A 17,178-nucleotide genomic window follows, 5' to 3' on the forward strand; every position below is an offset into this window, starting at 1 on the left:
TTTTGGGAGATTATATTTTTCTAGAAATTTGTCCATTTCACCCTGGTTTTCAAATTTCTTGGCATATAGTTCTTCTTAGTCATTTCTTACAATGTTTTTTATTTCTGTGGTATCAGTTGTAATCTCTCCTCTTTCATTTCTGATTGTGTTTATTTGGGTCCTCACTTTTTCTTGATGAGTCTGCTTAAATGCTTGCCAACTTTATCTTTTCAAAGAACTAGCCCCTGGATTTATTGAGCCTTAGAATTGTGCTTTTAATCTTTATGTTGTTTAATTCCGCTCTGATCTTGGTTATTTCCTTCCTTCTACTCGCTCTGGGCTGTCTTTGTTGTTGTCCCTCAAGTTCTTGTAGGTGTAGGGTTAGGTTATTTATTTGAAATGGTTTTTTCCTTTTTTTTGGTAGGCCTGTATCAGTATGAAATCCCTGCCAGGACTGCCTCTCACAACTGCTGTGTCCCATAAGTTTTGGGTTGTTGTGAGTTCATTTTCATTTGTTTCCAGAAACTTTGATTTCTTTCTTGATCTCATTCTTGACTCATTCATTGTTTAATAGCATGGTATTCAATCTCCATGAGTTTGTGTTTTTGAGTTTTCTCCTTGAGGTTGTTTTCTAGTTTCAGTCCCTTGTGGTTGGAGAAAATGCTTGATAATGATTTCAGTTTTCTTGAATTTGTTGAGGCTTGTTTTGTGTCCTATCATGTGATCTATCTTTGAAAATGTTCCATGTGCATTTTGAAATAATGTGTATTTTGCTTCTTTGGGATGAAAGGCTCTATATATTTCAATTAAGTCCATTTGATCTAAGACATTGTTCAGTGCACCAGTATCTTTGTTGATATTTGATTTGGACGATCTATCCATTTTTGACAGTGGGGTGTTGAAATCTCCTACTATAATTGTGTTGCTGTCAATATATTTCTTGAAGTCCTCCAAGATTTTCTTTATGTATTTGGGTGCTCCTATGTTGGGTTCATATTTACAATGTTTATGTCTTTTTGATGGATTTTTCCCCTGAGTATGAAGTGACCTTCTGGGTTTCTTTTTATAGGATTTTTTTTTATGTCTATTTTGTGTGATATGACTATTGCTACCTGGGTTTTTCTTTTCTTTTTTTTTTCCGTTCGTTTGCTTGGAAAATTTGGTTTTAGCCCTTCACTTTCAGTCTGTGTAGGTCTTTTGTCCTGAGGTGGATTTCTTGTAGGCAGCGTATGTGTGGGTCATGCTTTCTTCTCCATTCAGCTACTCTAATACTTTTGATTGGAGCATTTAATCCATTTTATGTTTAAGGTTATTATTGACGGGTACTTATTTATTACCATTTGTTCATACCTGTGTTTCTCTCTCTCTGTCTTTTCCTTCGATTTCTTTGAGCAGTCCCTTTACCATCTCTTGCAGAGCTGCTGTGGTGGAGGTATATTCTTTTAGACTTATTTTGTCTGTCAAATTCCTTACTTAGCCTTCTGTCTTAATTAAGAGCCTCGCTGGTACTGTAGCCTTGGTTGCAGGCCTCTGGTTCTCATTACTTGGAATATTTCTTGCCATTCTCTTCTGGCTTGGAGTGTTTCCATTGAGAAGTCAGCTGCTAACCTTATTGGCACTCCCTTGCATGTTACTTCCTGTTTCTCCTTGCTGTCTTTAAGATTCTGTCTTCGAATTGTGTCATTTTAATTATGATGCGTTTTGAAGTGAGCCTCTTTGGGTTCCTCTTGATTGGGACTCTCTGTGTTTGCTGGATTTGTGTGACTTTTTCTCTCATCAAATTAGGGAAGTTTTCCATCATTACTTTTTCAAATAGGGTTTCTATCCTTTGCTCTTCATCTCCTTCTGGTGTCCCTATTATACAGGTATTTTTACATTTCATGTTGTCCTGCACTTCCCTGAACACCTCTTCATTTTTTCAGTCTTTTTTTTCCTTTTCTCGTTCTTTTTGTGAGTTTTTTTCTACCTTGTCCTCCAGCCCACTGATGTGACCCTCTGCTTTTCTACCCTGCTGTTGATTCCTTGTACTGTGTTCTTTAATTCAGAAATTGTATTCTTCATTTCTTCTTGTCCCTTGTTGATAGTATCTATTTCCTTTTTCATGTTGATATAGTTTGCAGTGAATTCATTGTAGTTTCCCTGTAGTTTCTGGCAATTCTCTGTGAGCTCATTGAGCTTCCTTATAACCATTGCTTTGAATTTAGTATCTGATAGTTAGCATTCTTTCATTTAGCATTCTTTCTGAGGCTTCCTCCTTTCCTTTCATGTGGAGATTGTTTCTTTGTCTTCTCATTGTTTGTGAAACTCTTCTTGGTAGCCTCTGCTTCTTAAATTAATCTGTTCTGCCTCCCTGGGTTTATGGTGTCAATTTCTATGGTAGAAGACTTGTGAGATTCAGTGGTGCAGTTTCCTTGATCTCCTCAGCTAGCTTGTCTTGGCCTGTCATTTATGTTGGCTGTGTGTAAGCTTTGATTGTTGTTGGGTCTTTCTTTGGTGGGTCCTTCCCTCCAGCCTGTTAACTGAGGGTGAGTCCATCCACCATGTCTTATATTCTGTTGCGCAGGTGTGGACAGGTTGTGTTGAAGCTGATTCTTCTTTGCGTATGAGGTTTTGAGGCTTCCCTCCCACTCTTGTTCAGTTATTTGTTCTTGGCAATTTCTCCACCATTTAGTTGTATTTCCAGATCATTCCTTGGTTGATGTTAGTGTGGCTTCCACTCCCTCCTTCACCTTCTTCCATTGTTATCTGTGGGTGGTTCCTTTGCTGGTGGGTTTCCTCTTCCAGGAGGTATACTGGTGTTGACCTGCTGGAATTTTTTTGTGATCAGTTGTCTACCTACTCTTTTTTGTGATCAGTTGGAGGGGGAAGGAAAAATGTTTTAAGACAGCAGGAGTATATCCTATGGTATTTAAAGTACCAACCAATAGAAAAGAGATAGGAGATCCTTTGGATATGTATAGTGTTAACTGTGATATTTTACCCAACTAGCCACTTTTTAGAAAGGGTGGAAAAAAGATAAGACTCTTGTTAGAGAGGAGGAAGGATTTTGAGTTGGATCTAGAAAGCAGTGAGCTCATTCCCATGAGGTCAGATTATGAGGTAAAGTAAGAGTAAAGGATAGAAAATAGGTGTAGTGTGCAAGAGAATAAAGTTCACCACCACAGTTAAAGTTCAGGAAACAGTGAAGTGAGCTAAGATGTGGGAGGGGTGTTGTGTAGTATTTACAATTATATGGAACAGCAATTATTTACAATAATAATGGATCAACAATCATATGCCAGAATCTATGTGATCTGAATAACAAGAATAGGAAGTACAGGACCTAGAGTAGTGTGCTACTGGAACACAAGTGAAGTGAAAGATGGAAAATTAAAAATACACTATGAAAGAGAACAAGGGAAACCAGTCAAACAATGCAATTCAACTAACCAAGTAAAGAAGTCTAAACAGAAAGAAGAGAAATATAAAAATACTTATAAAATAAAAGATGTAAGAATAATGAAAATAATTATAATATGAATATACAATAACTTGCAAGTTCTCTGGAGTAGCAAAGTGAAATTTGTCTCACTGTTTCAGTTATTGGAATGATCTCTCTTTGGATCTACCTCTTGTCTTTTCACAGCTCCAAGCTGATTGTCTCACTTGTGGGAATTTAAAAAAAAAAAGGAAGTAAGAAGGAATAAAAAAAAAGAATTAAGGAAAGAAAGAAAGAAGGAATTAAAAAAAAAAATTTGTAAGCCTTCTGCTGGCTTTAAACCACCAAGCCAGTTCTCCTGGTCTTCTGGCTATAGCAGGCTGAGGAAGGATTGGTTTTGCTTTTCTCCCTTTTTGAGCTGCGCTCTTCACAGTCACCCAGCCTCCAACCCAGTTCCTCAGTTCCCTGCTCCCAGACCCCCAGTGTCCTTCTGCGCCCAGCCTACACCTTCAGTCCACCAGTTGTGCTGTCCTTGAGGTACACCAATTAGGGGCAGCTCACACACCACCTTGTAGTTCTTTGCTGTCCTAGATGCTAGGGACTCTCAGTGTTCCTCTAGGGTAGTTCAGCACCCTTACTGAATTAAGTCTTTTTGGGGATTCCTGACTCCCTGAGCCCTGCAGCTCTCTCCTGTGTTGGGTTGTCTCCACCTTCCTTTCTCCACCTTCCTCTTAGCAAGTGAGTTGGCCCTGCAGGGCCCCGGCAGCAGGGGCTGGGTGGGGAAGGTGCCTCTGGGCACCAGGCTCAGGCACACTTGGTCCCAGGGCTGTATGCCTGAGCACTCAGCCTCTGCTGCTGGGGCAGAACAGGCAGCTTCTGGGCCATGGGATCTGGTATGCACTGTCTCCAGGGCTTTGGGTGTGAGGGTGCAGCCTGGCAGGGGTAGGGGTGCAGGAGGCAGGGGCAGGTGCTATGGAGCATTCCTCAAACAGCCACTGAATGCCTCTTTTATCTCTTTTGCTTTTTGAAAAATTTCTCCTGTTCAAGCCTGCTGCTCCAAACAAGCACCTAGCCTCTCACACAGCCCAGCTCTCCAACCAGACCAGGGACTAACCGGGTCAGGGTCTGTTACTGCCCAACACTTCCCAGTTGGCGTCCACAGTCTCAGCGAATACACACTGCTCCTGCATGTTTGCCGCTTCATCCTTATTTCCCCGCTATGACTTGAAGCATCCAGGTCCCTCCTGGTGCTGCTCAAATCTTGTTTGGCAGGGGAGGGAGCCATTGACTGGGCTTTCTCCCAAGAATCCTGCGGCAGACCCAGTGGGCACTGGGCCTGGGGCTGCAGCCTTCCTGGTCCCTGCACTGGTCCTAGGAACCTTATTGTCCCAAAGCAATCTCCTTACCATCTGATTTTTCAATGTCCTTGTTACAGAACAACAGCAGGGGGCATCCGAGGGCAATATACTATTACTGAAAGAAGCCCCCAGGTCCGTTATGTCTGCCGTGTTATAGGAACGACATCTCTCAATGCCAGAGATTTGTGAAAACGAAAGGAAATGTTTATTTAATGCTATACAGACTTAAAGTGGTGACCTAATGTCTTCATCAAAAATCCTAAAGTCCCTTAAAACACCCACAAATACACACAGTCCTTCCTTCCCCCCTTTGCCAGTCTGGGGTACCATATCTCAGGAAAAGAAATAGAAAGCCTGTGGCTTAGGCAGCCCCCAGTTCTTCCCAGTAATCCATCTCAGCTGGTAGGCCTCCCTCGGTTCCCAGCACCATCAGCTGTGTTGCCAGGATCTCTGCTTAAGCTGGGTGGTGGTTCCCCCTTCTAAAGCTGCAGGGGACCCCACTCTGGCAAAGTCACATGGCTCTCCTTTCTATCACCATAGCCTAGTGGTCCTCTCTGCACAATGGCTGCAAGAATCTCCACTCTGGCAAAGCCACGTGGTTCTCCCCTCCAATGGCTGCAAGGAGGGGGGTCGCCACTCTGCCAAAGCCGTGTGGTTCACTCCCCAGTGGCTGCTGCTCTCAGTTTTTAATCCCCGCACCAATCTCCCTCTACAGGTCCATTTCTGACTCCACCCACAATTGGCTACACTTGCCAGCACTCTCATATCCTTCCAGCTTTACTGGGCTGCCATGGTGAGTCTGTGCAGGCGTGGCCCCATGTCATGGAGCCAGTCATCTCCAAGCTCTCATGCAGGCGCTGTGACTTGTGGGACCTGCCCCCAGTTATGTCTTGGTGAGGAAGTTACTTCCATTGCCCTGGCTCAAAGCATGGCCACAGCTATTTAACATATCTATGCAACCAGTTAAAGGTTATAGATATGTTAAATGACCACACCAGAGGTTAGCTACAAGGCTGTTGCTATGCAAAACAGCTCTCAATTGCCCTGCTCCATTTGTCCCTTCCTCCAACCCACACCTGTTGGGAGGGGGGGTGAGGACATCCTAATATTTCCCGGACACCCTGAGTTCTGGACCCCATTCCAAATCCCTATTTGGGGCCCCCCTCTTGGCTGCACCCTGTTACATCCTCTACAATTTTTGGTCTCCAATCTTCATATATGGGATACTGTTGGCTGTTCACTGTGTTTCTCAGAAGATCAGCTAGGTGTTTCACTCATGCGCAGGGGGAAGTGGACTCCACTCCCACCTATCTTGCTACCATCTTCCCCACTGTTTATGTTTTTAATTGTGGTAAAACACACATAACAAAATTATCATCTGAGCCATTTTTAAGTGTACAGTTCAGTAGCACGAAGTACATTCACATCATTGTGCAACCAATCTCAAAAACTTTTTCATCTTACAAAATGGAAACTCTATCTATACCATTAAACAACTGTTTCTCCCTCCTCTAGCCCCTGGCAAATCACCATTCTTCTTTCTCTTTCTATGAATTTGACTATCTTATGTGAGTGCAATGATACAGTATTTGTCTTTTTGTGGCCAGCTTATTTCACTTAGCTTAATGTCCTTAAGATTCATCTATGTTGTAGCATTTGACAAGATTTCTTTCTTTTTTAAGGCTAAATCCAAAGGTTTTTTATTCTATTTTATTTTTATTTATTTTTAAAAAGAACTCATGGCTTTTTGTACACTATCTTTGTCAATCCATTTTAACCATTATTGCTTTTCATGCTGAAATTGTCCCATCTGTATCCAGTGGGAGCCCCTCCAATATAGCTCCTGAGGCTTCTGACATGACTCAGTAGACTTTGAGAGCTTCCCTACCTTCTGATATGATAAGGTGTTCCAGGCTATCTTCTATATTTCCTGCCCCAGACATGGAATAGGGAATTTTTCTAAGGGGCACTGGTTCCTTTTAGTATCTAAATACCATTGTCTAGATAGCAAGATAGGCTTACTTTTTAACTCTTCCCCAATACTATATTTGTAAATTATAAATAGACCATAGTAAGAGTATATATGGCAAAGATAAACTATTGTTAAGATGGAAATGTGATCTATTTCTTCTAACCACATTTAAAAGGAGCCTGCCCATCTATACAGTAATTTGAAACAATAGTTGCTTAATACGACATGCTATAAGCCTTAAAAAATTCCATACTGGGCTACACCCCAGACCAATTTTACTTGACTCTGTAGGGAGTAGCACCAGGCACCTAGATTTCACAGATTCCGAAGTGGTTCCACTATGCATTGGAAGTTGAGAAAACTCATCTAACAATGACATCATAACCCAAATAAAATAAAAGTTAAAAAAGGTATACCTAGAAATTACCTTAGTCCAGAATAAATTAGGTTCCAGGCTTCTCTGGATAACCTGTCTTCTAATTTTGTCATGGGACCTTTTAAAATGTGGGAATCTCACAAGTAACTCAGTCTTACAAATCTCTAATGTTTCTCCTGTTTCTGTTTTATAGATCTGAACAAGCATGTGCCTCGGGCTTATTAAGGGCACAATTAGGTCAGCATGTTTCCACCTTGAAAGAACATGATAATTCTGTCAAAGAAGAAATAGGTAAACTGTCTGAAGTTTTCCTAGTCAAAAACGTGGACCAGGGGACAAAGGTTAGTTATTTTTTAGAAATAGTTTTAAGATGTACAAGATAATGATTTGAGAAAATAATTACATTCTTAATATATTTGAAAAAATAACTAATATGTGAGGTATTGTTACAGAACAAAACAAGGGGGGGGGCGCCTGGGACAATATACTATTACTGAAAGAAGCCCCCAGGTCCGTTATGTCCGCCACCAGAGGAAAGACGTCTCTCAATGCCAGAGATTCGTGAAAAGGAAAGGAAATGTTTATTTAATGCTATACAGACTTAAAGTAGTGACCTAATGTCTTCATCAAAAATCCTAAAGGCCCTTAAAACACCCACAAACACACACAGTCCTTCCTTCCCCCTTTGCCCAGTCCAAAGTACCGTATCTCAGGAAAGGAAATAGAAGTCCATGGCTCAGACAGTCCTCTGGTTATTCCCAGCACTCCATCTCAACTGGGAGACCTCCCTGGGTTCCCGACACCCTCAGCTGAGTCGCTGGGATCTCTGCTAAAGCTGGGTGGTGGTTCCCCCTTCTAAAGCTGCAGGGGCCCCCACTCTGGCGCAGGCACGTGGTCCTCTCTCTACCGTTTCAGCTGCATGGTTCTCTCTCCCAGGACCACGAGAGTCCCCACTCAGCCAAAACCTGAGTGCTTCTCCCCACAAAGCTGCGGGGGGGTCGCCACTCTGCCAAAGGTAAGTGGCGGTTCTCTGCTAAAGCCGCATGGTGATTCTCTCTCGCAGGGCTGCAGGAGTCTCCACTCTGCTAAAGCCGTGTTTTTTTTCTCCAATGGCTGCCGCATCTGGGTTTAAATCCCCATGCCAATCTTCCTTTGCAGCCCCATTTCTGACTCCTCCCACACTCGGCCTCACATGCCAGAACTTATATCCTTCCACCTTTACTAGATTACCATCATGGGTCTGGGCAAGTGTGGCCCATGTCATGGAGCCAATCATCTCTAAGCTTCCACGCAGGCGCTGTAACTTGGGGGACCTGCCCCCTAGTTACGTCCTGGTGGGGAAGTTACTTCCATTCCCCTTGCTCAGAGCATGGCCACAGCCATCCAACACATCTAAGCAACCGGTTAAAGGTTATAGATGTGTTAAATGACCACGCCAGAGGGTAGCTGCAAGGCCCTTGCTATGCAAAACAGCTCCCAATGGCCCTGCTCAATTGTCCCCTCCCCCAACCCACACCCTGGTGGGGGGTGAGAGGGGGGAGGTGAGGACATCCTAAAATCTCCTGGACACCTTGAGTTCTGGACCCCATTCCAAATGCCCATTTGGGGTCCCCCCTCTTGGCTGCACCCTGTAACAGTATTGTGGTTTGTTTGTTTCAACTTTCTGATCTCAGGCCTTTGGCATATTGTTCTGTGTAGGAAACTTATCTCCTTATATAAAGTTATATGAGGTTTAGAGATAATCTAATTAAATGCATCTACCACACCATTTTTCAAGGAGCTTAGAAGCATCTGTAATACAGGGTTTTCTCTCTTTGATACTTTCTAACATTTTATTTTTATCATGTATGTAGTTCAAGGATTCTCAGTGTGTCCCTGCTGGAGGCAAACCTTGCCACCTCTATCTCAAGAGTCATACACCTGTGTTATGTGGTCCAGAACCTCTGCCATCACCTCTTCAAGTCTTTCAGAGCACCTTCAGTTCTTCTCAGCTCCCTGCCCTTTCCTTGTTGCTTAAATTAAAATACAATAGAAGGACTTTTTAAAAGCATATCAAACATATGTGCACAGAGTGTACCCACCAGTCCCATGCCCACCAACCCAAATTCATACTTGTTACCATCATACTATATTGTTTCACATATCCTCATCTTTCTTCTCTCCCCTATCTTCCTACTTCTCTTCCTTTTCCCCCTTTCTTTTCTTCTCTTTTCACCTCCCTTCTCTTCCTTCTCCTGCTTTCTCCTCTGTCCTCTTCTTTTCTTCCTCCTCTGGTCTCCTTCCTCTCACCATTCCTTCTTCTGTGATAAAGTACTGCAGCTATAGATACACCTCCCATGTGCCTCTCTGGGATGCCATGCTCCTTTTCAGAAATAACTTTGTATATATACTTTCTGCACACATTTTCATTTTACTGCATAATGTATGACTCAGTAAATAACATATAGTTTTGTTTTGGTTGACATATGATACCATTTGTATAAATGTCCTTTAGAAACAACAGTTTTTTAGAATAATAGAACCTATGTTTTTTAGATCCATTCCATATCTGTTGATAAATGTAGATTTTAAGTTTCTTTTCAAATTTCATCGTCTATTTTTTTAGTACTATTTTGTGGTAACATTGTTAACAGCAAATACATTATATTTCAGCTGTGTCAAGGGTGAAAATAAGTATTGATTGAATGCCCTTTGCTATCTAACCTTTTTTTAAGGGTTTTGTTTATGTTAGAAAATATATTCCAAATTCCAGCCAACCAATCCACTTACAATTTTCAAATAATTACTCCACTATAAATGAGAGGGACCTGCCCAACTAATAACTTAGGAATTAAATGATATTCTGTTTTGTTCCTTTTTAAGTCATCATGATCTCATCTTAGTGACAATCATAAAAATTACCAACATATTAATGACAACATATATCCTTAAAGATAGAAATAAGTAAGCAGTTTCACAGGTTCTGATGGAAGAAATTAATAGCCCCAAAGAAATGCACAGCCCCATTTACCAAAATGATATGGGCAGGGCAAGCCTTGGGAGTTTTAAGAAAAATGCTTTTCTGAGTTCTAGGACTGTTTTTGTTTTATGTATCATCCTTTTACAATTAGCAAAATCAAGTAACTTTGAATTGTTTCCCTGTGTTGAAACAATACATACAATATGGTCAGTAAATCATATGAGTTAAATATTTTTCTGTAGATAAAATTCTTAAAAGTAAAAATTTTTCAAAATTTAAGGAAGCTCTACTAGCAATTACTTGTTTAAGTAAGAGTCTAATGAAGCTCAGAAATATTTACTTTGATCTCTTGGGTAAACAGCTAATTAAACAGCCACATGTAAATAATGTTTACCTGTGGGGACCCTTGCTGTCAGCGGGAGTCAATCCATCTCTTGAGTAAATACATCATTAAAGACCTGAAATTCCAATTATGTCCCCCCAAGACTAGATAAAATCTACAGCACCCTCATAACCTAGTAGGCAATTACATAATTGAGCTGCATGCTTTAAATCAGAAAAATGTGTAATTATTTTATGTTAAAAAAATTGAGTTCGGGTGCCTCATTAAAATACCTTAATACTCTTTTACCTTAAAGTGGTGCTTGTGAACCTGGGAGAACTCCAGGCAAAGCAGAGTCTGCCGGTGTCACTAGTAGAGTAAGTCTGTCCTGTCCCCTGCCACACAGATATCAGACAAACATGTAACTGGTCATCGAAATCCCTTCAGCTCTCCCTAAATAATGGGGCTGGTTTCTTGTTCATATCCCTTGCATACTCCTTTGCTAGCTCATACTTTCTCTTTCACTTAATTGCTACATAGATAAAAATCCCCTTCCTCTTAGGGGGAACTTAGATATTACTTAGTGATGATGTTTGTAACTGAGATATAACTTAAAGTGATGATGTTTGCATTTCTTTATAAACGCTGAAAAACTAACTTCTAGTGTGCAAGAGGAATCTTCTTGAGGAAGGGTCAGTTAAATCTGTGTAATATGGGAAAATGTCATTGGCTGTCTACATCCATGGTTTTTAATTCTCTTACCTTTTTGTATCTGCATTAATAGGACTGAACCCATTTACATATAGTAGGGAATTCAGTTTTATTAAATGCTTTCACATTCACTTTGTTTGTATTGTCAACAAAAGAAATGTTCAAACCTGTAGAGAATTTTTCTAAGTTTATTTGAGCTCAACTGACAATACTTGGAGGAAGGCAGAATCTCAACTCATTGAGAAAATGCTCCAGAAAATGGTATTATTATCACTTATTTCATACATCAGAATCAAAAGGGAAGATGTTTGGGGTTACGTGAAATTTATTGGTGATAGACTAGGGAGGCTAGAGAAAGCAAAGGAGGGAAATCTCTGGGACTGGATAAAAAGTAAAAGGAATAGACACAAACTGGTACTCCTTTTATGTTTGTGGGTACAGGATAGTTAACAGCCAATAATTAACAAAATAACAATAACCATTATGGGATTTGTGGTCTCTGCTCAGAAATTACCCTGACATTCCAAAGGTATATTATCCTAGATGCAAAAAGACCACAGGCAGGCTCAATTAAGGTAAAGATTAACCTTTGTCAGGGAAAATACTGGCCTAGGATATGACTGCCTGCCATGAACTGCTTTTAGTTAGAGAGTTTTAATTTCAGACCATCTTATGTGGTTTCTTTCCATCTGAGTTTGTGAGGTTGCCATGCAGGCCTCCCCTGAGCTTGTAAGCTTTAGTATGTGACCCCCCTCTTTTTTTCCATCTGTAATATTTGTACCTCAACACAGATATTGGGAGTCTTTACCATCTGGCATATGTTTTCTTTAAAAAAACTGTCAGGGGAAAAACACACAAACCTGGGATGTTCAAGTAAACAAAAAGAAGTAAAGAAAATTGTCCATTTTCTGACATTGGCCATATTTAACCATTTGACATTGTAGTATATGGTTTTTGATATTTACTGTATTGCCATGTATTGTACACTATTTGTAACCCATAGCCTCATTTTTTCCCACTTGTCACAAGTGAGCTTTCTTTCATACCATCACATATTCTACATAATTTCACATACATGGTTGTGAGAAGATCCCGTATGAATATTCCAAAGTCCCTTTAACCAGGCTCCTAATATTGAGCATCTAATCTGTTTTTAATTTTTCCTCTAAAAGAAAGTTTCAAAGAACATCTGAGCAATTAAGTTTTTAAAAATATCTATGCTACTTCCATAGAATGAATTTCTACATATAAAGTTGAGAAGGGAAGCAAAAGGTACTTAGAGCCCTAACTTGTGTGGCTCAGTTGGTTGGGCATTCTCCTTTGAAACAAAAGGTCACCAGTTTGATTCTGGTCAGGGCATGTGCCTGGGTTGGAGGTCTGTCCTGGTCAGGGTGTGTATGAGAGACAACTGATTGATGTTTCTATCTCTCATTAATGTTTCTCTCCTTATTTTTCTCCCTCCTGTATCTTCTTTCTAACAATAAATAATTAAAATCTTTTTTGTTAAGGGACTTAGACATTGAGCTTAATGAACTGGGGAATATAAACCTGCTTGTTCAATATTGTATTCCACCAAGGGAATTGATACTCCTCCCTTCTACCCTCTAGTATCAGATTATTGGGAAGTGTGGGTAAGGTGTGGGACCACAGAGGCCTCTCAGTATAATGAAGGGGTGTAAGCCTATTCAAACCTGCAAAAGTTCAAGAATGATTGGTAATTTTGAGAAGGCACCTGGTCTGTCCCAAGCCCAAGCGAATACAATCTTTCAGAACAAAGAAGCTCTCTCTCTCTGTCTCTCTCCCCCACCTCTTTCTCACCAGTGCCCACATTTGCCCCACGCAGTCGTGCATCCTCTCTCCATAGACATGTGGCCTTAGCAGCCATGTGGCCAGCAGCCACAAAGACTCTGCCACTAGAGCAGCTAGGAACAAGCTAAGCTACCTGAATGGGGACTGAGATCACTAGGAAGAGTGTGAATACTGCAGCATAGCAATGGACTGCAGCTCGGGGCACATGCTAAGCTAGCCAGATGCTGGACAGCACTGTACTTTTTTTTTAAGTACATGTTAGTGATTGTGCTATTTCAGTTGTCCCAATTTTTTTCTCCCCTTTATCCCCCTCCATGCTGCTGCCCCCACCCTCCAGCATTTTCCCACCTTAGTTCGTGTCCATGGATTGTACATATACAGTAAGTTCTTCCACTTCTCCATTTCCTGTACTGGTCTTAACCTACCCCTGTCTATTTTATGCCTACCAATTATGCTTCTTATTCCCTGTACATTCCCCCCATTCTCCTCCCCCAGTCCCCATTGATAACCCTCCCCTCCATATGATCTCCATTTCTGTGGTTCTGTTCCTGTTCTATTTGTTTGCTTAGTTTTGTTTTATTAAGGCTCAGTTATTGATAGTTATAAGTTTGTTGTCATTTGATTGTTCATAGTTCTTTATCTTCCTCTATTTCTTAGATAAGTCCTGTTAACATTTCATATAATGAGGGCTTGGTAATGATGAACTCCTTTAACTTTATCTTATCTGGGAAGCACTTTATCTACCCTCCCATTCTAAATGATAGCTTTGCTGGGTAGAGTAATCTTGGAGGTCCTTGCCTTTCATGTCTTTGAATACTTCTTTCCAGCCCCATCTTGCCTGTAAGGTTTCTTTGGAGAAATCACCTGACCGTCTTATGGGAACTCCTTTGTAGGTAACTGTGTCCTTTTTTCTAGTTGCTTTTAAGATTCTCTCCTTACCTTTAATCTTGGGTAACTTAATTATGATGTGCCTCAGTATGTTCCTCCTTGGGTCCAGTTTCTTTGGGACTTGCTGGGCTACCTGGATTTCCTGGAATCTATTTCCTTCACCAGATTGGGGGAGTTTTCCTTCATTATTTGTTTAAATAAGTTTTCAATATGTTGCTTTTCCTCTTCTCCCTCTAGCAGCCCTGTGATTTAGATGTTGGAGCACTTAAAGTTATCCCAGAGGTTCCTCAGCTGCTCCTCACTTTTTTGAATTCTTGTTTCTTCATTCTATTCTGGTTGAATGTTTATTTCTTCCCTTTATTCCAAATCATTGATTTGAGTCCCAGTTTCCTTCCCTTCACTGTTGGTTCCCTATTTATTTCACTTTATTGCACTTTGTGTAGCCTTCATTTCTTCCTTCATTTGGCGACGGAACTCAATCAGTTCTGTGAGCATCCTGATTAGCGGTGTTTTGAACTCTGCATCAGATGGGTTGTATATCTCCTTGTCACTTAGCTCTTCTTCTGGAGTTTTGATCGGTTCCTTCATTTGGGCCATTTTTCTTTGTCTTGGCATACCTATTAAGTTTTTAGGTGGCAGGGCCTTAGGTATTTGCCAGGGCAGGGCAACCCTCTTTTCTGCCTTGTGGCACTGTCTGTTGGGGAAGGGTCAGAGAGGGAACAATGCTGCTCACTACCTCTGCTCTAGCTCCACTTTCCAATGAACTTTCCTGTGAGACTGGGGGTTTTTCCCACCTTTACAAACCCCACAGCATTTACAGCTAGAGGTTTTGAGTCTTTTGTTTCCTAGTCAGACAGCCCCTCCTTGCCTGCAGGGTCTGCAGCTTTTCTGCGGGTCCTCTCCACCTGTCGGGTTGCCCGTTTCTCCATCTCTACCCCTCCTACCAGTCTGGCTGAATGTTTCTTTAACTCTTTGGTTGTTGGAATTCCATGCAGATTACTATTCTGGCAGTTCTGGTTGTTTATTGTTTTTAAATTGGTTGTTATCCATTTTTGGGTTGTGTGAGGAGGTGAAAGATTTCTACTTATGCCTCCATCTTATCTGGAACTTCTGGACTTTACTTTAATATGAAGCAGAAACTCCAGATACTGGCTTTTGCTTTGACCTGGCTTACAACATGGTTGGTCTTTTCCATGGCAGGATAGAGGGAAATGGGACATTGGAAACCCAGAGAATAGCTTCTAGTTCCCCACAGATAAACCATGCCACACCACAATCTGCTGTGCATAGGCCCTTAGAATGCTTTTCTTTCAATCCTGTGAAAGAGCCTAATTCCCACCCACAACAAAAGGTTATATGAATCTCTCAGGCATTTGCTGTGCACTGCTCACTCAGAAAGGGTCATCAGAATTACCAGGAATGGGTGAAATTATTTCTCTGAGCTCTGTATGAAACTGGATAGTGTCAACTTTTTTTTTTTTTGAGTTGCAAATTGAAAAATACAGACTTCCGGCCAAGATGGAGGCATAGGTGGATGCACCATATCTCCATTCACAACCAAGATTAGAACAACAACAATTTAGGGGCAGAATAACACCCAGAACTGACAGAGAATTTATCTGAATGGAGGTCGGACAGCCAAGAAGTTGAAGTAGACCCGTTCATCTAGACCAGTAGGAGGGGCGGAGAGGAGCAGCCGGGCACGGGTCGCAGCACACGGAGAACAGGGACAACTGGGTGCATAAGGCATCCGGGAGCACGTGAGGCATCTGGGGCATGCAAGATCGCAGCAGGTGGACCCTGAGTATGTAAGCAGCAGCTGGCAGACCCAGTGAGGCAGCGATTGTGGACCAGGGCAGAGCGCAAAACCCAGGATCCCAGAGAAGGGCCTGAGGTCCCAGGAGAACAGAGCTACTGCCATTGTTCCCTCCCGCCCCCGCCCCTACATGCAACATCACAATCTAGTGACTGGGGTGCCCAGCCCTGGTGAACACCTAAGGCTCCACCCCTCACTGTAACAGGAGCAACCAGACCAAAAAAAAAGAGAGAGACATGTCTCAAACAGAAGAACAGATCAATGCCCCAGGACTCATCATTTTAAGTGACCAAGGGATAGCCAATCTATCAGATGCACAGTTCAAAACACTGGTGATCAGGAAGCTCACAGAATTGGTTGATTTTGAGTGCAAATTAGATGAAAAAATGCAGGTTACCATAAAAGAGATGAAGGAAAATGCACAGGGAACCAATAGTGATGGGAAGAAAACTGGGACTCAAAACAATAGAGTGTACCAGAAGGAAGAAAAAAACAACCAAACAGGAAAGAATGGAGAAATAAGAATTCAAAAAAATGAGAAGTTTAGGAACCTCCAGGACATCTTTAAACATTCCAACATCTGAATTATAGGGGTACCAGAAGGGGAAGAGGAAAAGCAACAGATTGAACACGTATTTGAACAAATAATAAAGGAGAATTTCCCCAATATGGCAAAGGAAATAGACTTCCAGGAAGTCCAGGAAGCTCTGAGAGCCCCAAAGAAGTTGGACCCAAGAAGAAACACACCAAGGCACATCATAATTACATTAGCCAAGGTAAAAAATGAAGGAGAGAATCCTAGAAGCAGCAAAAGATAAGGGGACAGTAACCTACAAAGGAGTTCCCATCAAACTGTCAGCTGATTTCTCAAAAGAGGCCTTATAGGCAAGAAGGGGCTGGAAAGAAGTATTCCAAGTCATGAAAGACAAGGACCTATATCCCAGATTGCTCTATCCAGCAAAGCTTTCATTTAGAATGGAAGGGCAGATAAAGTGCTTCCCAGATAAGGTCAAGTTAAAGGAGTTCATCATCACCAAGCACTTATTTTATGAAATGTTAAAGGGACTTATCTAATAAAAGAAGATAAAAAAAAACACATATAGTAAAAGGACAGCAAACTCACAATTATTAACAACCACACCTAAATCAAAACCAAAGGAGACTAGGCAAACAACTAGAACAGGAACAGAACCACAGGAATGGAGATCACATGGAGGGTTAGCAACAGGGGAGTGGGAGGAGGAGAGAGGGGGAAAAGGTACAGAGAATAAGTAGCATAGATTGTAGGTTGAAAATAGATAGGGGGAGGGTAAGAATAGTATGGGAAATGTAGAAGCTAAAGAACTTATAAGTACGACACATGGACATGACTAAAGGGGGGGAATGTGGGTGGGAGAGGGTGTACAGGGTGGAGGGGAGTGAAGCGGGAATAGGGACAACTGTAATAGTATAATGAATAAAATATATTTAAAAAAAGAAAAATACAAATGACATTCAAATTTTTTTTGTTTATTTGACCATTAAATTAAAATTGAGGTGAAATTTTCCCCTCTCTACTTGTTATCTGTTT

General features: G+C 41.3%; 1 protein-coding gene across 1 annotated transcript in view; it reads left to right on the forward strand.

Moving 5' to 3' along the window:
* KIZ (kizuna centrosomal protein) overlaps positions 1 to 17,178 on the forward strand; it is a 158,958-nt gene that overhangs the window by 70,608 nt on the left and 71,172 nt on the right. Inside the window, 1 exon segment of the mRNA XM_045833099.1 lies at positions 7,297 to 7,444. Within this exon segment, the coding sequence (XP_045689055.1) occupies positions 7,297 to 7,444 (148 nt within the window).

The sequence above is a fragment of the Phyllostomus hastatus genome, unplaced genomic scaffold, assembly GCF_019186645.2.
Source record: "Phyllostomus hastatus isolate PE091 unplaced genomic scaffold, TTU_PhHast_1.1 phas_contig_17, whole genome shotgun sequence".
NCBI lineage: Eukaryota > Metazoa > Chordata > Mammalia > Chiroptera > Phyllostomidae > Phyllostomus > Phyllostomus hastatus.